This window comes from Lepus europaeus, chromosome 2, assembly GCF_033115175.1.
Source record: "Lepus europaeus isolate LE1 chromosome 2, mLepTim1.pri, whole genome shotgun sequence".
Lineage (NCBI taxonomy): Eukaryota > Metazoa > Chordata > Mammalia > Lagomorpha > Leporidae > Lepus > Lepus europaeus.
The window spans coordinates 1,758,892-1,781,630 of NC_084828.1; the positions used below are offsets into that span (position 1 = coordinate 1,758,892).

General features: G+C 60.3%; 1 protein-coding gene across 1 annotated transcript in view; it reads right to left on the minus strand.

Moving 5' to 3' along the window:
- Positions 1-21,987, minus strand: part of SLX9 (SLX9 ribosome biogenesis factor) — a 33,637-nt gene extending 11,650 nt beyond the window's left edge. The window contains exons 1-4 of the mRNA XM_062204446.1: positions 21,800-21,987; positions 21,148-21,256; positions 7,851-7,919; positions 560-707 (exon numbers count right to left, since the gene is read on the minus strand). Of these exons, the coding sequence (XP_062060430.1) occupies positions 560-707; positions 7,851-7,919; positions 21,148-21,256; positions 21,800-21,937 (464 nt within the window). The 5' untranslated portion in view covers positions 21,938-21,987. The remainder of the gene's footprint in view (positions 1-559; positions 708-7,850; positions 7,920-21,147; positions 21,257-21,799) is intronic.
- Positions 21,988-22,739: the final 752 nt, after the last annotated feature.

Below are 22,739 nucleotides of genomic sequence, written 5' to 3' on the forward strand. Positions count from 1 at the left end.
GGCAGGTGCCACCCCTCAGGACCAGCTGGGGCTCCAGGCACATGGCGGCTACAGCTGGGGGGCCGCATGCTCTCACACAGCTCTCTCTCTACTGGGAGCCAGGGGAGGGGAAGAGCTGTGCCAGGTGGGAGGTGGGAGAATGGGCACTGGAGTCAGCGGCTGCAAGGGGGCTGGGAAGAGCCTGGGGGGGGGGGGTGGTGCGCCTGGGCTCCAGAAGAGCACAGCAGCTCCCAGGACAGGGCTCCAGCTCTGAGACAACAGTCCACGGAGGGGAGGGGTTGGAGACGGGAGCTGCCGGAGCTGGGCCAGTCTGGGGGGGGGGGAGGGTGTGTGCAACAGTGCTGGCCAGGCCACCTGACAGCATGGTCCCAGTGCCCCAACACTTCCCCAACACAGCCACCACCTGCCTCAGGGCCAATCCAAGGGCATGAGAGTTTGTGCCCGGCATGGCTGAAGCTCTGCCTCTCAATTACATGTGGCCCTATCTCCACCCCCACCCCTACCCCCGGACCTGGGCCCACTGCCCCCACTCTGGGGACAGCCTGTCCTGGGCACTCACCCTCTGGTGTGAGGCTGGCTGGGGGCCCCCAGCTCCTGCAGCGTGGGCAGGGCGTCCCTCAGTGGGTGCAGGTCCCCCACCACCACGGTGGCCCGGCGCCTCCGCTCCTCACGGCGCTTCTGCTCAGCCAGCTTGATGGCTTCGATCTCTGACAGGGCACAGGGTTGGAGACAGAAACAGAATCTGAATCACAGACGTGCAGATGGACGGACGGACGCGGAGCACTGCACCGCAGGCTAGCCCACCAGTGGCCCCCGCAGGGACGCTGTGCCGTCTGTCTGACTCCAGGGAAAACGGTGGTTCCCTACTCAGGGAGCGGGGAGGGGGGACAGTGTGGGGCAGAGGAGGCGGGCAGGAGAGACTGGGTCACACGGCATCAATAAGAGAGTGCGGGCAGCAGAGCCCAGGCTGGGTCACCAGAGCAGCTGTGGGTGTGGAGCAGGGGACTGGGGTGGGTGGGCTGAGGCTTCCACGCCGGAGAAGGGATTCGGGTAGAACCTGGCTGGGGAGGAAACTGCCTTGGGATTTGCTCCTTACTTAAAAATCTATTTGCAGTGGGTACTTAACCTAGTGGTTAGGATGCCCGTGTTCCACATCAGGGTAGCTGGGTTCATGCGCTGGCTCCAGTCCTGACCCCAGCATCCTGCGAACACATCCTGGGAGGCAGCAGGCGACGGCTCCGGTAATTGGTTTTTGCCACCCACGTGGGACACCCACCTTGAGTTCCTGGCTCCCAGTTTCAACCTAGCCCAGTTCCAGCTATGAAGAGCCTTTGGAGAGTGACTCAGCTCGGGGAGATGCTGTCTCTCTCTCAAACTGTTTGAAAGTGTTACGTAGGGAGGGCCGCGTTGTGGCGTGGCACCTTTGTGGCATAGCAGGTGCTGGTTTGAGTCCTGGCTGCTCCACTTCCAATCCAGTTCCCTGCTAATGTGCTTGGGAAGGCAGGAGAGGAAGGCTCAACTGCTTGGGCTCCCTACCCATGTGGGAGACCCAGAAGATGCTCCTGGCCTCTGCCTTTGGACTGACTGGCCCACCTCTGGTTGTTGTGGCCATTTGAGAAGTGAACCAGAGCATGGAAGATTCTCTATCTCTCTGGAACTCTGCCTTTCAAATAAATAAATAATTCTTTAAAAAAAAAAAAAAAAGAAAAGAAAAGAAAGAAGGAAAGAAATGAAAAGCATTTACCGTGAAGCTGTAGTAAGTGCCTGAGGGATGGCAGAGACCCTGGTGCAGGCCCACGCATCCCAGCAAGACAGAGCGGGGAGGGGAGTGTTCTAGCCCCTCCCTCAGTATGTGACGCCCGCACATCCACCACAGGAGACCCAGAGCAGCCACTGCCCCAGGGCTTCCCAGGGCAAGCACCGGCCAGTTCCACTGGGCAACCCCTCTGCTGGGCCAGGCCACCGACACAGCAGGGTCTGAAAGGCCAACCCTGACCCACCCCCGGAGCCCTGGAGAGCAAGGATTTATATCTTGCACCAACCACTGACGAAGACCAGCTTCCCCTGCGTGTCCTCAGCCCTGGGCGTGGCCAGCTCGGACCGCATTTCGCTCTGAGTTTATGAACCGGCAGTGTGCCCTGGAGGCGCCACAGGCCCAGCTCGGGCTTGGGTCCTTAGCCCCAGGCATGGCCACTCCTGTGCAGGGGCAGAAAAGCCAAAGCACCAACAGATGGTGGCCAGGAGGGCCCAGCCCGGCAATCCAGGCCAGGCTAGGATGCTCAGCACCAGACACAGGGCCCTGCGGTCCATGCAGGAGCCAGGCAGTCACCACGAAAGGGCCACGGGGGGAACAGTAAATTCACGACCCACTGTGACAGGCACAACGAGACCACAGACAGGAGCTCCTCCACAGAGAACATCAGCCAGCAGCCCAGAGCAAACACCACAAGATCGACAAGGCCAAGGTGGCCGGCACTTCCTGTGGGGGAGAGGCGGGGGAGGAGCAGCACAAGGGCTCCTTCCTTCCTCTCCACTCATCCACAAATACCGCACACACCAATCAGCATTTCACAGGATCCTTTTTTGAAAAGATGTATTTATTCTGAAAGTCAGAGTTACAGAGAGAAAAGGAGAGAGAGAAATCTTCCATCCGCTGGTTCACTCCCCAGATGGCCACAATGGCCGGCACTGGGCCAGGCCAAAGCCAGGAGCCTCTTCCAGGTCTTGCACGTGGGTGCAGGGGCCCAGGCATACAGCCATCATCTGCTGCTTTCCCAGGCCATAGCAGGGAGCTGGATCAGAAGTAGAACAGCCAAGACATGAACTGGCACCCAAATGGGATGCTAGTGTCGCAGGCAGCGGCTTTATCTGCTGTGCCACAGCGCCTGCCTCTCAACAGGAATCTTAACAACAACCATGGTAATTCTAAATTTTAGTTTTAAAAAGACTAAGCGTTAAGAATAGGGGCCGGCACTGTGGCACAGGGGGTTAAGCTGCCATCTGCCATGCTCTGGCACCCCATATGGGCAGTTTTGAGTTCTGGTTGCTCCACTTCTGATCCAGCTCTCTGCTCTGGCCTGGGAAAGCAGTGGAAGATGGCCCCAGTGCTTGGGTCTCTGCACTCGCGTGGGAGACCTGGAACAAGCTCCTGGCTCCTGGCTTTGGCTTGGCCCAGTCCCGGCTATTGCGGCCATTTGGGCAGTGAATCATGGATAGATCTATCTCTCCTTCTCTAACTCTGCCTTTTATATAAATATTAAAATAAAATAAATGTCTAAGAATAATAACAACAAACTGTCTTACAAGAACGGGCCACAAGAGAGCAGGCCTGGTGGATATGAAGCGAATTTGGAACCCGTGGAAGTGAGAAGTGCAGGTGAGCGGCAGGGGCTTGGTGGCTCGGCCCTGCTGCAGGAGGAAGCAGCGCACAGACAGCTCCGCCCTCCAGGAGAGAAGCTGAGCCTGCTGGGAGCTGCCCCACAACAATCTCGAGGGGGCGGCGCCCACTGATGAGGGGGACCCGGCTAGAAATGCAGCAAGAGCCACTCAGCTTCAGCAACCAGGAAGCCAGTCTTTGAGCTGCCAGCCCAGCAGTTCTAAAGGTGGACACAATCGGGCAGGCAGCAGCGGAGCAGGGCTGCCCTGGGACCAGGCAGTGAGTGGGGCGGCCTCCGGCGGAGGGCGGACACTCCAGACCACGGCCACGAGCTCGTCCGCAGGTCAGGAATGAGCGGACTGCCCCAGGAGCGGGAGGCAGATGCACAGGTACTGGCGTGGGGAAGCTTCCACACTGAAATTCAAGAGCAAATGGGAAACACACACAGAAAACGGACAGCTATAAAAATGCTAAAGAATCTACAAACAACTACCAGACCTGATACATTATTTCAGCAAGGTCTAGGATCCAGGATTCATTATGTTTTAAAAAAGATCCACAGGGGTGGCCTGCGGCAGAGCAGTGCCGTCACCTCCCATCCTGGTGTGCTTGACTCAAGCTCCTGCTGTGCCTCCGTTCAGCTTCCTGCTGAGGTGCCTGGGAGATGGGAGGTAATGGCCCAAGTACTTGGGTACCTCCCCTACAAGGGACACCCGGATGGCGCTCCTGGCTCCTGGCTCTGGCCTAGTCCAGCCCTGGCTGCTGTGGGCATTTGGGGAGTGAACCAGCGGATGGAAGCTCCCCCAACTGCCACTCTGCCTTCCAAACAAAAATGAATAAACATATAAAACAAACATAAACACAGAACAATGAACACATAAAAAATAAGACCTCCATCACTAACTCTAATCACAAACATTAATTCACAATGATCAAAAGCCTAAATGTAAATGCTAAAACTATAGTTTTGAGTAGAAAAATACTTTTAGAAAAATATTTTTATGACTTAGGGTTAGGCAACAGGATACACACACACAATAACGGTGTAAGAAAATAGGTAGAGGCTGGTGCTGTGGCATAGCAGGTAAAGCCACCGCCTGCAGCGCCAGTATCACATATGGGCGTCGGTTCTAGTCCCGGCTGCTCCACTTCCAATCCAGCTCTCTGCTATGGCCTGGGAAAGCAGTAGAAGATGGCCCCAAGTCTTTGGGTTCCCGCACCCACATGAGAGACCTGAAAAAAGCTCCTGGCTTCGGATAGGCCCAGCTCTGGCCGTTGAGGCCACCTGGGGAGTGAACCAGCAGATGGAAGATCTCTTCCTCTCTGCCTCTGCCTCTCAAATAAATAAATCTTAAAAAAGAAAATGGGTATAACTCCGATTTCTCAAAGTTAAACTCCAGGGCCACTGCTGTGGCAGTGGGTGAAGCGTCTGACTGGCATCCCATATCGGAGTGCTGCTTTGAGTCCTGGCCGCTCTGCTTCTAATACAGCTTCCAGGCTCTGGCCTGGCCCAGCCCCAGCCAGCACAGCCACCTGGGGAGTAAACCAGCAGACGGCCCAAGTACCTTCTGTCCCACCCTGCCACTCTGCCTTTCTAAAACACACACACACACACACACGCACCACAAAATAGGCTGTTGTCTTTAAATCTGTCATCAAAAAGATTAAGAAAAGGAACAGGCAGGTCACAGTCTGAGAGAGGAGATTCCCTGCACACGCATCTGACCAAGCACTGGTCCCCGAGAATTGTAACGGATTCTTAGAAATCAAAAACAAAAATGGAAAAATCCTCGTGCAAACGCACCGAAGACGAGGCGAGGTGGCGGGGAGAACGTGAGACGCCCGTGGGCGGAGAGGACGAGCGCCGCGTCCGGATATGCCCAGACGGCACGAGGAGACGCACGGCCCTGTGCTGCGGGCTGCGGGCAGCCAGGGCCCACCCCCCGCTGGCAGGAGCAGACGGACAAGCACTTCAGAAAGTGTCTGGCAGTCCTTGTAAAACTAAACATACACCTGCCCTGTGACCCAGCGTTCCATTCCTAAGCGCTCACCCGAGAGAGAGGAAAACACGGCCACAGAAGGCTCGTGAAGAATGTTCACAGCGGCTAAACATGGAAAAGGCCCACTCGGGGCCCGCCCCCGGCAGCGCGGGTGATAAATGCGATGTCCGTGCGACGACAGCTTCTCACCAAGAAGGGGCACCGCCTGCGTTACACGCAGCCTGAGCATTTCAGAAACATGATGTGGAGCGGCAGCAGCAGAGGCCAGGCCGCCCGGCCCCTCCCACACAAGGCTAGAGCAGGACAACTCAGGCTGTCCGGAGGAGCTGCCGGCACGGGACGTGGCGTCTCTGGCTACAGGGACAGCCTCTACAGCAAAAGGACTCTGGCGGCACAGGCACACATCTGTGAGACACGGCTTACTGGCACGTGTCCGGTCTCCACCTCACTGTACGGAAACTCAGGCTTCAAAAGAACAAGGCAGCATAACCAGAACTGGCTGTTCAGGGGACAGTGCCGGTGCACACACATGGCCGTGCAGACAGACAGGAACGGACTGATAGTTACGTGATGAGTTTTCCGTGTCGGGGCCCGTGCTGTGGCACAGCAGGTTAAATCTCCGCCTGTGGAGCCAGCATTCCATGTGGGTGCTGGTTCGAGACCCGGCTGCTCCACTTCCAATCCAGCTCTCTGCTATGGCCTGGGAAGGCAGTGGAAGATGGCCTAAGTCCTTGGGCCCCTGCACCTATGTGGGAGACCCGGAAGAAGCTCCTGGCTTCATCCTGGTCCAGCCCTGGCTGTTGCAGCCACTTGGGGAGTGAACCAGCAGATGGAAGATCTCTCTCATCCTCTCTACCCTCCTCTCTAACTATGCCTTTCAAATAAATAGAAATAATCATAATAAAAAATCTTAAAAATAAATATTTCAAAGTGCTCAGTGTAAAATTCTCCTCACGGCCGGCGCCGCGGCTCACTAGGCTAATCCTCCGCCTTGCGGCACCAGCACACCGGGTTCTAGTCCCGGTCGGGGCACCGATCCTGTCCCGGTTGCCCCTCTTCCAGGCCAGTTCTCTGCTGTGGCCAGGGAGTGCAGTGGAGGATGGCCCAAGTGCTTGGGCCCTGCACCCCATGGGAGACCAGGAGAAGCACCTGGCTCCTGCCATTGGAACAGCGCGGTGCGCCGGCCGCAGCGCGCTACCGTGGCGGCCATTGGAGGGTGAACCAACGGCAAAAGGAACACCTTTCTCTCTGTCTCTCTCTCTCACTATCCACTCTGCCTGTCAAAAAATAATAATAATAATAATAATAATAATAATTAAAAAAAATTTTAAAATAAATAAATAAATAAATAAATAAATAAAATTCTCCTCACTTTTCCAAATCAGATTTTTTGACCAACTCAACCCCAGCGGAAGGCTGAGCAAGGATTAACCACGCAGAACAACGCCACATTCCGGGAATGAAGGCCCAGAACTTCTCAACCCATGAGAATAAGGGCGGGTGTGGTTAAAGACACAAAAGATACTGAATGATGAGGAAGCTATTACGGGCTGAGACGTGATAAAGTTGTTTTATGGGAAAACAAGAGGGGCCAAAATTGACTCAAGACTTAGAAAACACATCAAGCAGCACGGAAAATCCAGTCCCGAAGCGCGGCAGCCCAGAGACGCTCAGGGCCCTGCACGCTTCACACAGCCCGTGAAGAGCACTGTGCGTCCAGGCTGCAGAGGGAACACCTGAAAACGACAGGAAACGGACTTGGTAATCAGAAAGAAACGGACGAGCTTCTCGAAGTACCTGTCTGGAAAGAGTACTTGCCTCAAAACCTTCGAGGAGAAAATAAAAAGTCACATCCAAACACGGGGGGACATAAAGCAGAACTATTCCAAATTAATTTTCAAATTAATTAATGCCGAAGAATCACACCCTCAGGAGCAGTAAGAAAGAAACCACACACACAATCCTGAAAGGAAAACCTTTAGAAACTCGCAGCGAGTATCCAGCCCGACGAGAACTCCTCCTCCAAAGCGACAGGGCAAGGGAGGCACCGGGCCTGCTGGGAGCAGTGAGGATCTGGCCTCCCACGCCAGCCGAAGGACAGGCCCCACCTAAAACCGGTCCCACACAGACACGAGCGCACCGCCGTCACTAAGCATGTCATCATGGGAACCAAAACTTGATGTTTTACAAACAGCGAGCTCAAAGCTGCAGCTTCTGGAGCCGGTATGGGAGGCAAGAGGCCCCGGCTCTGACCAGGCCCGCACGGTGGCGTGGTCATGCTCCTGGCCACCATGCCTCTGAGCCTCAGCTGCCCCTCTGCCCTGTGGGCACCCTTCAAAGGGCTCCAAGCCCTCTCCTGGGACGTCCACCCCAGGGGTCCGCGAGCTGGCAGCAGTGCGGGGCACCCCGGTGGGACCTCCGTCTGCAGCCCGGCGCAGGCCAGCACCATTTCCTGGCACTGCAACCACACTTACTCTGCAGCCAGCGCTCACGCCGCAGCCTCAACTTCTCCTTCTTGGGCAGAACAGCCTTGACCTCAGCTCCTGTGGACAGAGAACAAACCGTGAGGAAGAGGTGCAAATGACAGCAGCCTGAGACTGCGCCAGCCAGCTCTGACCTTCAGCGGCTGTGTCCCCCGGCCCGGGCCACTTAGGCTCTGGTCTGTGCCCGCTCGCAGTGACACTGGGAAGCTGCCCATGCACCAGTGTGCCTCCAAGGCCATGGTCTAGCCACGACCACTGGGCTGCCTCAAAAGCCCAGCAGGCATTTGCCACCAAGGAGGCCTCCCCTTGCCCCGTCACACCCACCCGACAGAGCCACGCAGCTCAGCAGATGCCGACAGCTGAGGGAATGCGGCTGGGTAGAGCCTGCACCTTCTCCTGGGCATGGACGGGAGCTCGGGCCTGGCCCACGTGTGTGTTCAGCTTCACGGACACATGCGGAGGCCAGAGGAATGCCATTCCTTGGACCCACAGCGGGGGCTCCTGGGACATTACCCAGGAACACACTCAAGCAGCGGACCTCCAGCCTCGCGTGCGTGTGGCTCAGGGCAGCACACCTGGCGCCCGTGTCTCTGCCCCCTCCTTCCTTTCAGGCACAGAGGCCCACAGCCCAGGTGTTCTCGGTGTTCACGGGTGTCCTGTGCAGGGTGCGCCTGCCTCCCCTCTTGACTCTCCGTTGTGCAGGCCAGGTTTCTCCTGCCCCGTGTTGGTTCTGCACGTGCTGGCTGCCCCACTCTCTGGGAATCTGACTCCCAGCACACCCCCCGCCCGGGGCCAGCAGAGCACTACGTGCAGCATGCCTGCCCTGGCCTGGCTCTCCCGGTACCGGGCAGCCCAGCCCAGCGCAGCGCAGGGTTGTGGGTGCTTTCTGGTTTCCTCTCAGTCACTCTGGGACAGGGAAGCTGCTTGCCTCCCAGGAGCCCAGCTTCTCTGGAAACAGAGGGGGCAGCTGGGAGGAGCTGGGGCAAGGGAGCTTCTCTGGGCTCAGGTGACAGCAGCCTCTTGCTGTATGGGTGCCATCCACGCTCTGGCCCCAGCAGCTGACAGAGCACCCATGGTTCTCAGGGCAGAGGAATTGGGTGCTATGTGGACTGGGGTCTCCCCACACACCTGGCAGTGCCAGGACCTGGGCTGGGGCACCATGGCTTCATTCAAAGACAAGGTAGGAAAGGCCTGCAGGTGCAGTCAGAGCAGACAGGTGCAATGGCCAACACCCAGCCCTGGAGGCAGAGGGAGGTCGGCTCTGCCGGTCAGAGGCTCCTTCCAGTTTCTAAGGCCAGTACTCTGTTCCCTCCCAGGGCCCGGGCTCGCTGTGGACACAGGAGACAAGCGGAGCAGCAGGCAGAGTAAGCCCAGCGCAGAGAACAGCTGGGGGGAGAGCCCATGCCAAACGTGGCCTCTGGTGCCCAGGAAAGAGCTGCGTGGTGCCAAGCATCCCACTCACTGACCCCAGAGCCTGGGCATGCTCAGCCCTGGCTCACGGGGTCCCAGCTGCTGGGAAGGCTTTTGCACAAGTGCTGGGTAGGGAAAGAGAAGGGGATGACTCAGGTTAGTCTGAATTCCAAGCAAAAAGCGGTCCACCATCTTTTCACTGAACCCACCATCAGGATAAACCCATGTCTTCCATCAGTGGCAGCTCATCTGAGAGTCGTCCACACACCCCAGCCACACTCCCCAGCACCAGGATGTGCCACGTCGGGGTGAGGTACCTCCAAACACTGCCTGCTGTCAGGTCCAGCCGCTGGTTGGCCTCTGGGGCCCCTGTCCTGTCTTACTTGGTGCTGACCTCCCCACCTGCCTGGGTCTGTCTGTGGCTTCCCTCCCTCACTAGCCTGTCCTCACCTTACCCCGTGTGTCCCCTCTGGCTGAACCATGCTGCCCTCCAGTTCACAGTGCAACCCCAACCTCAGGACCTCCACATGTGACCAGTGACGGCGTCTTTCGAGAGGTAAGCGAGAGAAAATGAGGTCCTAGCAGTGGGCGTGCGAGGACCGGGCTGGCCACACCCACAGGTGGCACTGCAGCCTCTGGAGCCCCAGGCCAAGGTCCTTCGCCAGGGCCACCGTGCTGCCCACGCACCCTTCTCCCCACAACTGCCCACGGTGGTGCACTTCCAGCCGCAAGCAGGCAAAGCCACGGCCTCCAGGCCACGCCCGAGACTCCATGAGGTGACGGTGGACGACGGCATGTGCTTCCAGGCACCAGAGACCCAGCACCTGAGAGCAGGCGGCCTCCCCACACCGTCCACTGGAGACACTCACCAATGCTGCTGACCCTGCAGCTGGGCCCCACGTTCCAGATGTGTAACCAAGCTCAGGGGCAGCAGCTTGCCCAGAGTCCTGGGAACTGAATGCCACGGCACAGCTGGGCCCACAGGGCCTCAGAACTCTGGTGACACATCCCCTCACCCCAGGGACCACGCACTGAAGGGTCCTGGCTTGGAGCTTTATTCCCAGAGTTAACCACGAGCCCAGCCCTGGATGCAGCCACAGCTTCTCAGAGCGCCCAGAAAACGCACACACGGCTGACCCGGCACAGCAGGCCCACACAGCAGGCTGAAGCTGGAGGTCCACCTGCCGATCCGCGTACCCAGGCCAGAAACACAGCCACATGCTCCATGGCGACCTCAGGAAGCCCACCGCACACCAAGGGGAAGCTCACGGGCGGCAGAGACAGGCGGAAATCACCGCAGACACAGGCCCATGTGCCAGCTGGCACCTCCGTGACTCCCTCCCTGTGAGGACGGGCAGGAGCCAGCCAGGGGACGCTGTGCACCGCCAGCACAGGCCTTCCTGCTCACTGGTGCCAAGGCAGGACATGAAGATGAGGACAGGGAGGAGAAACTGGGCCGCAGGCGTCGGGGGCAGGACCAGCACCCTCTGCACGCTGAGACCGGGCCCCCGGGTCCTGGGGTAGACAACAGCGCAGTCTCCACGTGCTGTGGGAACACGCTGAATAAATCCAGAAACACTGGCGTCACCGCTTCGGCCGCCTCGTGCCCCAGGGGAAGTCGGCCTGGCATGTGGGGAGAGGATCAGGATGAACTCACCGGGTGTGTCCCATCTTTATCTGCCCGCCCAGGCCCCTGCAGGCCCCCATGGTCGTGGCAAGCAGGCGTGTGCGCTGCTAACAGCGTCTCTGCCTTCGGTGCGCTCCGGAAGACGGCAGCTCCAGCGCGGTGCTGTCTCCTTGGCCCTGGTTTTCCCTGAGCTAAGTGGTTTCGGTTGGGACCCACTCTCCCCAGGGCACGTGCACACGAGAGGCCTGCCCCAGCTGGCACAGCGGACCATGAGGTCCGAGGAAGAAGCAACAGAAACAAGCTCTGTGGACGGAGGGGCAGCAGCCCTGCTGGACGACCCCAGGCCAGAGGGAGCCTAATCCCTCTCCCGGCAGTCAGGACCCTGGAGCCGACCTGCTCACCTCCCCCCCCCCTTGCTCCCAACAGAAAAGGAGGGGCTGCGAACCCTCACGGGCAGCCTGGGCCGCACCCAGGCTGGGTTGAGAACAAAACGTCCAAGCAGCTGGACACTGTCCAACCAACCCCCGGTGAGGTGGTGGGGTGGGGGTGGGGAGCGTCCTGGCTGGCGTAGGGCCCGGGCACTGTCTGAGGTGTGTGGCTCTGGCGAGGCAGATGGCGCTGGCCGCGCACCGACAGGGCAGGATGGGGCTTTCTCCAGACAATCCTGGTGGCTGCCTGCAACTCCGGAGTTATTCCAAAGAAAAAGACCCCAAGACCAATGGGGACCGACCCACAGTAACCTGCACTGTGCTGGAATGAAGAAAACGCAGGGCCCTTCCTGGCCCCGGCCCCAGGGGGCTCCCAGCACGCATCTCCATGGCATCAGAGAAACAGGAAGCAAACAAGGCCATTCCCGTCAGACGCGCAGGGTCTGGAATGCCCGGAACTGCTGGCAGCAGGCCCTGCGGGCCACAGAGCGGCACGGAGGACTGCCCAGATCCCATCAGCCCCTGATGGACTGATTCAGCGCGGGGGTTCAGAGCGGGCTGTGTGTCTTGCCCGTCCCGACCCCCAGCCCCGCGGACAGAGGGAGACACAGAGGCGCAGAACTGTGCAGGACAAGGCAGGTGCTCCCTCCCCCATGCTGAGGACAAGGTGATGTCAGCCTGGGCTGCTCTGGTTTCTAAACTCAGAGCAAGGCCTACAGCCAAGCAGGCAAGCCAAGCTGCTCGCAAGAGGCGGCCACTCAGAGCATCAGCGTCAGGTGGACCACGGGGCCTCTTCAGCCTCAAGCAAGGGCTGCTGTCCAGAGCCCCGCCCAACCTCGGACCAGCACGGTCAGCACTGCAGCTCTGGGTGGAGAGGGGACACAGTCAGCATTTCTGTGACAAATGACAGCAGCAAGGGCCGTACTCTGTCAGTGACCCCAGCCCAAGCTTCTCCACCAGAGAACCAGACTTGGCGGGGGGGTGGGGGGGAGCAGCAGTGCCAAGGCCAGGGCAGGCCCAGCCCGACCCAGAAAGCGCACAGCCCAGCCAGCAGTTTCATAAGGAGAGTAAGACTGTCTAGGACCATGGCAAAAACAAGACTTAACGGGATCAGCCATCCACCTCACGGCGGGAGGGCTGTGACCCCCCCCCCATCTCCCACCCCTGAGCTGAGGCCTCCCCCGGGCCCTGCACCCCGCCCTCTCCACATATCACCCGCTGCTCGGATGACTCAGTGCCCTCTGCTCACAGCACTGGGGGTGAAGGGCAAGTCCCTGCGGACCTGAACCCCAAGACCCCAGGCAGCAGAGGCAATCCCAGAGGGAGGCATCGTTCCCCCCTGCCCCCAGCGCATCCCTGCAAGGTGCACCTTGTACTCAAGGCACCTGCGGCTGCCCAGAACTGCAGAGCCAGGCCAGGCTCAATAGGCAGGCCGTGCTCGAGGGAACGGCAGCTCAGCCCCCGACACTTAGGGCCGCCCCACTACCGGACGTCAGAACAGCGGTGGTGCTGAGCGGCGGGAGGACGCAGCTCCCAGGGACCCCCCCGAACGGTCAGGAAAAGCCGGTCACACCTGGTTCGTTCTCATTTCATGAGGACGACGTGCACTATGGCTCAGGCGCGGGCAGTGCCTGCAGGTGTCCGACTCATGTAACTCGGGTCTGAGGTGCAGCCCTCGACACGGGTCCCCTCAGCCCACCTGAAACACAGCTGTGGGGCTGCTCCCACAGCTGCACGGCCAAGCAAAGCGAGAATCATCCGCCCTACTCTTTACCAAAATAAGTCCTGACTGGCTGAAAATACAGGCAAAGGTGAAATGATAAAAGCATTAAAAAAAAAAAAAAAAAGGAAGCGATACAAGCCACAGGAAACACAGATTTTCCTAAAGAGCTTACTACCTCTGCAGGGTACAATGACACGAGTCCCAGTGGGAAGAGCAGTCTGCAGGTGACAGAGATGACATTCCTTCTCGTATGAACAGCTGTCCCAAACCCGTGAGCAAGACACCGATAGCTGGGGGAGGGCAGGAGGGCACAGGCAGGCGCCTCAGGGCGCTCACGAGGAACCCACACAAGCCAGGCACCACCACTCACCACGTACACTGACACAGGTCCCACCTGGCCCTTGCGACCACAGGTCGGCATGATGGGCAGCCTCTTGTGCGCTGCTCCAGGAGCTCCCACGGGGGCTCTGTCTGCAGCTGGCAATGTGGCAACATCTACTGACACGATGCATGCCCACACGCAGACCCAGGGAACATGTGCACGGCGCCCCTGCAGCATGGCTGCATCGCACAACACGTCCACAGCAGGCTGGAGAAATGCAGTGCTTCCGAGCGTGGAGGCAACTGGCCCACTCAGGGCCCCCGCTCTGAGGACCAAGGACTTAGAACCGTCGCTCTCTGTGGGAGATGGAAGCCAGTGACAGGCAGAGCTCCCCAGAGTGCCACGCGAGGTGGACTCAGCTCCAGACGCTCAATCCAGCATCCGCTTGGCCTTGGCAGGAGGCTGTGTGGGGTCTCCACACCCACCCACAGCATGCAGGGCCCTCTCCACAGTGCACAGCCCCAGGACCCAGAGTCCCACGGCCAGTCCCTTGCAGACAGGAGCTGCTGCAAATGGGAAATGCAGGTTCAAATCCCCACACCTACCTCAGCCAGCACAGGCGCTCACGGCTTGTGTGAATTCACAAAGCAGAACCCACTCAGGACAAGGGCGCCTGCCAGCCACTTCCCACCTTGCTACAAGCTCAGGGCCAGGCATGAAGATGGAGAGGACAGAGTCATCACTGTCACACACGACACAAGTGTAGCAAATCCTCACCGTCACACACATGATGTATGTATAACAAATCTCCATCAGTACTATCACATACATGACATGTGTAGCAAATCCCCAACACATCACACAGGACACGCATGTAGCAAATCCTCCTCAGCATCATCACACACGTGACACGTGTATAGCAAATCCCCATCATCACCATTACACACGATACTCGTGTAGCAAATCCTCATCAGTACCATCACACATGACATGTGTTCAGCAAATGCCCATCACCGTGACGCTTGTGTAGTGAATCCTCATCAGTGCCATCACACATGACACGTGTACAGCAAATCCCCACCACCGTGACACTTGTGTGCCATCACACACATGACACGTGTACAGCAAATCCCCAAACCTCCACAAGCTGTCAAAATGGAGTGAACCAGCAAGGCTGGGAGGGCAAGGCTCACTAGGAGGTGGGCCTGAGCCACGTGGGGAGGGGGGAGGAATCCTTGCTGCCCCTGCCCTGGGGACAAGGGAGGCTCTGAACACCAAGAGTCCACATCACCCCTCTGTGGCCAGCAGCACTGCCCTTGGGCCCAAGTGCTGGGGACACCAGTCCCAGGACAGCATCTCTGGGACCAGACACAGGTGGCACCTCTGTGCACAGCCCCACACAGGGCCCTGTTCCCTTCTGACCCGCCCCCTAAGTTTCTATCTGAAAACCCTGGCCGCCCTCCGGCCCCAACAGCCACTGAAGCGCATGACAAGCAGACAGCCTCAGCAGGACGCTGCCCGCCGGCTCCACAAACAGCAGAAATATGCTGCGAGCCTTAAATAGCTCCCGCCACTGCATCCACAGCGCCGGGTTTAGAAATAGCAACCCACACGCTCAGACGAGTCTCCCACCAGGCTCCCAAGATGTGCCCGAGCAGCAGCGCTCAGACGGGGGAGGGACCCCAGCAGGGGCCGCATGACCCAGATGCTGACCCAGTCAAGAAAAAACCTTGCTGGGAGCAGAACACGGCTCTGCTGCTGCCGGAGATAGGGACCCACAGGAAAGAAGCCAGGCTCTCAGGCCATCCTGGTCACAAAGCAGAAGCACTGCACAGATCCTCAGAGACCAGGCCCAACTCCCTGACAGAAAGTTCCAGAAAAATAATTCCAGAAGTAAGTCCAACATCATTACTAGGGGCAGTGAAGCCACCTGGCCATGGTGTGGCAAACAGAGCAGACATGAGCCTCACAGGAGATGGCGGGCCCAGCAAGCCGGCACACACAGCCCCCAGACGGGCCGAGTGCACACAGGCACCCGTACAAGCACGGACGCCGCGGGGACACACCCTGGCCAGAGAGCGGCAGGGCTCTGAGGCCCCCGTGGCTAAGGGGAGGACTGAGATGGAGCAGGAGCTGTCCACTCCCAAGCAGGCCAGTGGCCAACAGGCGCAGCAGGCCGGCAGGACACGCGCGGCCACACGCAGGGCCAGGTGCAGTGTCACTTCTGTGGCCAGCCAGGGTTTTGTCTTCCGGTGCCGCGCACAGGGCTTTCTGAGTTACGCAATGTTGTTTCACAAAAGCGGTTTAGAGCGGGGCCAGCCCTGAGCTGAAGTGCTGCTCACAGGCGATGTGGCGAGAAGGGACCTGCCGCCGAGCAGCACAGGCACCGAGCCACAGGGCTGGCTTGGCGCCTGGGAGCCGGGCGCGGGGCACCACAAAGGAAAGGGGACTCCGCAGGCGGCACACAGCCCCGCCCACCAGCCTCCCTGTGCAGACGCCGGCCACAGTGGATGCTGGCTCTCGGCTGGCCACTGGCAGGCTGGGAATTTTGCCTCACCCAGGGCATACCCAGACCCGGTCTCCTCAAACTGTGAATGGGGCCAAGGCTCAGCAGAGCATGCAGGGCAGTGGGCCGCCGGAAACAAAGTCAGCTGACTCGCACCCATCTCTCGCACCCTCTTCCACTGCTCACCTCAGGACCTTGACGTCCAGCAGGTGACTTCAACTTGATGGAGGCCATGCCTGCTGTGCGGGTGGGAGCACACGCGTGCCACCACCACGTGCTCCAGGACATGGCTCAGGTGAGGTTTGTCCCCTCGTGGGCCGGCCTGCGAGCTCACAGCTTTACGCTGAGGAATGCCTGGGGTCCCAGAAGCTGATCAGAGATGGGGAGTAGCAGGGGGCACAGAACCCAGCAGGCTGGTTCTGCTCGGCTCCTGCCCACAGCTAGAATGGAACAGGCCTGGCCCAAGGCAAACCTTCAGCACTGCACAATATGCTGTGACAGGAGACCCCAGAGAGCCTGCCCAGGCATTCGCCAGGCTGGCTGGCCCCACCCACCAGTCCCTGGTCGGCTGTCTCAACAATGTATAGCTCAGAGAAGACAGACAGAAGACACAGCCACTCACGGGCCTTTCTACCTCCCTGGCCCGCCCAGCACTGCAACACCCTCCATGGAGCACGGGTCAGGACTGGCACCTCCGTGCCCCACAACGGCCGAGGCAGCCAACACACAAGGTGGCCAGCAAGGCTCCGGCAAGCTCCTCCTGACGTCTGCGCCTACGGTAGTCTGATGTCCCCTGCTCTGTGTGTTCTTAGGAGTCTGGGTAGGTGGAGATGTCGGAAGACTCTGTGACTTCTGCCATACCCGCTCAGCTGGGGAAAAGCTTCTTCATGGTTACCTTTAAAAACTGCCTAAAGGCAGCCCGCAGCCCCTCTAACCTGCGTGCGAGGTGCGCACTGGCCAAACCTCCCTCCTGCGAGGCAGCAGCCCTGGTCCTAAGCCTGGGCAGAGGGGTGAAGAGTGCAGGTCTGCTGCCCCCTACTGGGAAGAGCAGGGGAGGACGCTGCAGGAGTATGGGAAGGTCAGGCTCTAAACAAGCAGTTACCTGGGCCAGGGTCTGTCCTGGCCAGGACTGGTCTTGCCTGAGAGCCATGGACACATCCCTGCAAAACGTCCCGATGCCAGGCCTGGAGGCCACGTGCCCCAGTCCAACACCGCCACCCATGTATCTGCACTGCCACCTCCTGGTGGCCCTGGGGTTAACACCAGCTGACAGTTGTGCCTTCCTCACATGCTTGCTCCCGGCCCTTCCCACTGGACACCAGCTTGTCCTCCCACCAGGCCTCACCCCACCTGCCCGCCTCCCAGGTGCTCGTCTGAGAACAAAGAAGGCTTATTTTCTGCAGTTTTCCAGTCTGAAGGGATCCAGAACTAGACTTGGAACTCCAAAACCATCCCCGTACCACCTCCTCTGGACAACACGATGCTAACGTGAACATTATGTTCAAGGTCACTGGATGGTCACTGGATGCCACCAGCACCCAGCAGCCACCTGCCAGGCCACAGTGTGCCACACACTGGCTTGTGGCACTGAATGTGGGGGAGGAGCACAAGATGGGGGTGCTCTCCGGAGCACAGGGCAGCCGTGAACCTGCTAATGGTGGGGAGTGAGGAGCTGGGCTGCCCACTCTGCACCTGCACCCCGCCTCCTCCCAAGGCAGGAACGAAGCCACGATGTCAGGAGTCCCATGGACCACCGCTGCGGAGCCTGGAGCTCCTCCCAGGATGCACAGAGGCCTGCCTGTCAGGGAGGACAGGCCCAAGAGGGTGAATAGAGGGAAACTGGGGGGGGGGGGGGGGGCACTTATTTCTGGGCTGGCTGAGCTCCCAAGGTTCTGTACACACAGGAAAGACACCTTTAGGAAAGCACCTGGGGACACAGGTGCACATGGCAGGGGACCAACGGCTGGCGTGTGTCCTGGATGGCAGGCCCACGGGCAGGCAGGGCTCCGCCTACTCTGGGCCACACCAGCTGGAGCTGCCCAGCTCCTGGGCCGGAGAGGAGGAGCGCGATTCCCTTTCCGACGCAGCCCAGGGCAAGGACGAGAAGCTCCTGGGCAGGTGGTGCTGCACTAACCAGGCAGACGGGCGCCTCAGGATGCCACTCGCACCTCCAACAGCCAGGCCACAGGATGCAGCACCCCAACAACAACCAGGGGAGCCCCAAGGCCCACTTCCACCTGCTGGGATCCACGGCATTGCCAATCAGCAGCCAAAGCAACCAAGAACACAAGGAAGAGGTGCTGGAGGCGAGGGAGGCACACAACGGAGAGGCTGGGACCCAGACGCTGCCCACGGGAGACCCGGGAGGTCTGTACACCCTGGTAACCAGCAAAGAAGAGCGCGTGGGGCCTCAGACCCAGGAGAGCCCCTCCACACCCATGGCGCATCTGCAACATCACCTCATGGTGTGGTGGAATGAGAAGCCCACGCCAAGATGGCCATTGGCAAGCGAGCATCAGTTACTTATGAATGGCTTCGGAAACACACTGGGAAACCACCTGGCAACAGGCTGTGATTGGTTAGGGCATAAACTGCCCCTTGACCGGATTGGCTGCCTTGGCTATATAAGCTGCTGCACCAACTGAAATAAACAAGTCTGCGGGCTGCTCACCTCTGGCCCACTTTAACCCGACTTCCGGGGTCTGTGTGGTGACTCCGCACCTCTTGCCCCCACCGCGCTCCTCCTCTCAGAACAAATCCACAGCAATACCTTGGGGGTGGGTTCTCTCAAGTTCTGAACACCACACTGGCCCTTCACACCACGGGGCAGAGAGGAGTAGGCCTGGCTCCCTGCATGTGAACCCTGTGTGAGGCCTGCCCATCATCCACACACAACCCAGGCCTCTTCCAGGGAGGGCTGAGCTCTCTGGGTGACCCACAGACGGCCTCAGCTCTGAAACCCTACAAATGATCCGTACAAAATGATCAGTCTTCTCTACAACAGATAAAGCACTCTTCTAAGTTTACAAAAAGTGACCAAAACTGCCCCAAATAGGCACAAACCTTGAGACAGTCAGTAAACACACAGCAAACAGCTCAATCCTACCGGTCACCAAAGGCACCCAGGCCTGCCCTGCACATCCCTGCAACAAAATCAGGAAGTTCTCCAGGACACAGCCCAGAGACAGAGCCTCCAGGGAATCACGTGAGTCACAGGTGGGAGCCACCCCTCAATCCAGATACCTCTCCCAGTGAACTCACAGGACTCCAAAGCAGCGCAGGCAACATGACCCATGGAAAACACCGGACATAAAACCCAAGCTGTGAATTAGTACAGCTCAGAGCCATTTACAGACTAGACCAGGAAACCCGGAGGAAGTGTAAGGAAAATCTAGAACTTCCAGGGCCGGCGCTGTGGCACAGCGGGTTAACGCCCTGGCCTGAAACACTGGCATCCCATATGGGCACCGGTTTGAGACCTGGCTGCTCCACTTCCCATCCAACTCTCTGCTATGGCCTGGGAAGGCAGTCGAAGATGGCTCAAGTCCTTGGGCCCCTGCACCACGTGGGAGACCTGGAAGAAGCTCTTGGCTCCTGGCTTCGGATCGGTGCAGCTCCATCTGGGGAGTGAACCAGCAGATGGAAGACCTCTCTCTCTCTCTCTGTTCTGTATAACTCTTTCAAATAAATAAATCTTTAAAAAAAAAAACCTAGAACCTCCTTTATCACTCCACAAGAAAACAGCTCAAAAACACGTGCATCGATTAGTGCAGCATCAGCAGCCCACACAGGAGGAAAGTCAAGGCAGCTGGCCAAGGCGACAGCTCCTGCAGACTGACAGCTGACACAGCCGGGCCGGCTGAGAGTGCGAGGTGTGCACAGCAACGTGTGAACACCAGCAAGAGAGACGGGGCAGAGGGCCCGGCGGGGGCAGGGTTTCCAACTGCATCCACTTTTATAACACTGCAAATGCAGCAGCCACAGGGGTTCCTGCCACAAGGTGGTGGTGGGCGTGCACCCCACAGGCCCGCTCTCACTCGGCCCAGTCAGTCGGGGTGAGGGCCTGGCTGATTGCTAAGGTGACCCACGGCGGAGTGCCTGGGATCCAGACCCAGCTCGGCTCCTGACTCCAGCTTCCTGCTAATGTGCACCTTGGGTGGGGGGCGGCAATGATGGCTCCTGTAGCCGGGCCCCTGCTGCCCCCGTGGAAGACCTGGACCAAGTGCCCAGCTTCAGACCCCTCCCTGGGGCTATTGCAGGCATCCGGGGAGTGAACCGGCGGATAGGAGCTCTGTTTGTCTCTCAAAAATAAGAAAAAAAAATGTTGGTTGAGTCAGACAAATGGATACCAGGAGGATAAACTCAGCAAACTCCTAAACAGGAGGAAATAGGAAAAACCAAAGGGCAGGGCGGGCCGCAAGGCTGCCTGGGAGCGTGGTCTGTGTGCACTGGCTTCCTGCAGAGCAGCGGGCGTGAGCACGTGTGCTCCTTGTGCAGCTGCGCAGGCTCCCCCAGGGTGTCTCTCACCCGCACTCAGGGCTCACACCAACAATTCAGTCGAATGCTGTGCGCCGGGAGCTGCGTCTAACTCTGCCTCAGTGTGGCAGGGGGGGACAGCCACACCAGCCTGTTTTCAACTTGAGTGCATCTTTTTAAAAAAACAGCCCGTAGAAATAAAAATCATTAAACTCCACTCAGCACAACCCACACAGGCGACACCCCAGGCCCCCCTCATCTCCCCTTACCCCGGGCCCCCTCACCTCTCCTCACCCCAACACCTCACCTCTCCTCACCCCAGCCCCCCCACCTCTCACCCCAGAACTCCCCCTCATCTCTCCTCACCCCAGCCCCCCCACCTCTCTTCACCCCTCACCCCCACCCCCACCTCTCCTGATGGACGTGATTCTCACCCCGGGCCCACCCCCCACCCCTCCTCACCGCTCTCCCCTCCTGATGGACGCGACCCTCCTCACCCCGGGGCTCACCCCTCACCCCTACCTCTTCTGATGGACGTGAAGCTCCTTACCCCGGGCCCACCCCTCACCCCTCACCCCTCACCCCTACTTCTCCTGATGGACGCAACGCTCTTTACCCCGGGCCCACCCCTCACCCCTCACCCCTCACCCCTCACCCCTACTTCTCCTGATGGACGCAACGCTCTTTACCCCGGGCCCTCCCCCTACCCCTCCCCCTACCCCTCCCCCTCCGATGGATGTGAGGCTCCTCACCCAAGCCCCCCCACTCCCTACCACGGGTCCCCCCTCACCCCCACCTCTCCTGATTGCCGTGACGCTCCTCTCGTCCAGCTCCAGCCTCTGCACCAGGGCACTGGGGTCGATCTTGGTCTTGGCAAAGATGTCGGTGTGGACAAAAGCCCAGTCCTGAGCAAAGGGAAACACGCCGAGGTGAGGCCGGCCCTGTGGCTTCGGAGGGCAGCGCCAGGCCGGTAGCGAGTGGCCGTGGACGGGGGGAAATCGCGCCTCAGCCCCCCGCGTGGCCCAGGTCCCCAGCAGCAGCCCCAACCCCTCAGCGCTGCAGCCTCCCATCTCGCCGCCCGCCCCGCGCCAGGCTCATCCCAGCAGCCTCCTCCTCGCCCATCCGGCTCATTCCAGGCCCAGCCGGGGTCTTCCCGGGGGCGGGCGCGCAAGCCCCTGGGTGACAGGCGCGCGGGAACGCCTGCGGGGCGGCCCAGGGACCCGCGCCGGGGCCCACGCACTGCGGTCGGTGCACGCGGGGGGCGGCGACCCCGCCGTTCCAAGGGCCGTGGGAACACTAGGCTGCATCGTGGCTGCCTTCACAAAGGTCGGGGGGCGCTCCGCGAGCGGGGCCAAAGCGTGCGGCTCCTCTCTCCGGCCTGCGCCCCGCGTGGAGGCCCCCGGGGGCCCGCGCCGCCACGCAGCCCAGCGCCCAGGTCCCGCCCTCACCTTGCCCGCCGCTCCGCCGGCCGACGCCTGCGGAAGGGCCGCGTCCGGGGCCGGGGGCGCGGGGCCGGCCGCGGCCTCCCCCGCGAGCCGCACGGCAGCCTGGTGCACCCGCGCCCGCAGCCCCCGCACTTTCCCCATCTTCCGCGGGACGCCCCGGCACGGCCGCCAGAGCCAACAGCCGCCGGAAGTCGGTCCGGCACTGGCGACGCCCGGCGGAAACTGGAGCCGCCGGAGCTGGGGTCCGCGTTCCGCGCGGGCACACGCAGGCCCCGGAAGTGCCCGGAAAGCCGGAAGTGCCCGGAAAACCGGAAGCACTGGTCGCAGCCCGCGCTGCGCTGCCCGCGTGCGGCGGGCGCACGACGCTCGGCAGCGAGGAAGGAGGTCGCGGGACGTGAGGGGCGCGCCCAGGAGACGGAGGTCGGCCTGGGACGCAGGAGCGGCCGCGGCCGATCTCGAGCCTCCGCTTCCCGTTCCGGCCTGCCGACGCAGGGAGCGCGTGCAGCCGCGGGCGCCGGGGCAGGACGGGCCCGGCGGACACCCGGGACAGGCAGGAAGCGAGGCTGCCGAAGCCAGGCCCGGCGGGGCGTCCTCTGCCCGCGGCCCCAGGAGGTAGTGGCTCGCCCGCGGCCACGCCGCGTACACTTGTGTCCACCCGCGCAGTATCCACAGGCCACTTTCCTCGCTCCCAGGAACACGGCGCGGGACCGGGAGTGTTGAGGTCTTTGTGCCCTCAGCACCCGCTGCCTCTTGATTCTTGGGGTGAGGGGACCCCGCGGCCTTGCAGGCCCCTGGATGTGGCCGAGTGGCTGGGTGGTCACCGTCTTGGCCGTGGGTTGAGTGTGTGCACCTGCCCGGACTCGCGGGGAGGGGTCTCTGCGCTGCAGGGCCTGTAAGAAGCGGTCAGGCCCGCAGGACAGCAAGCACCCCGGTGTTTTAGTCC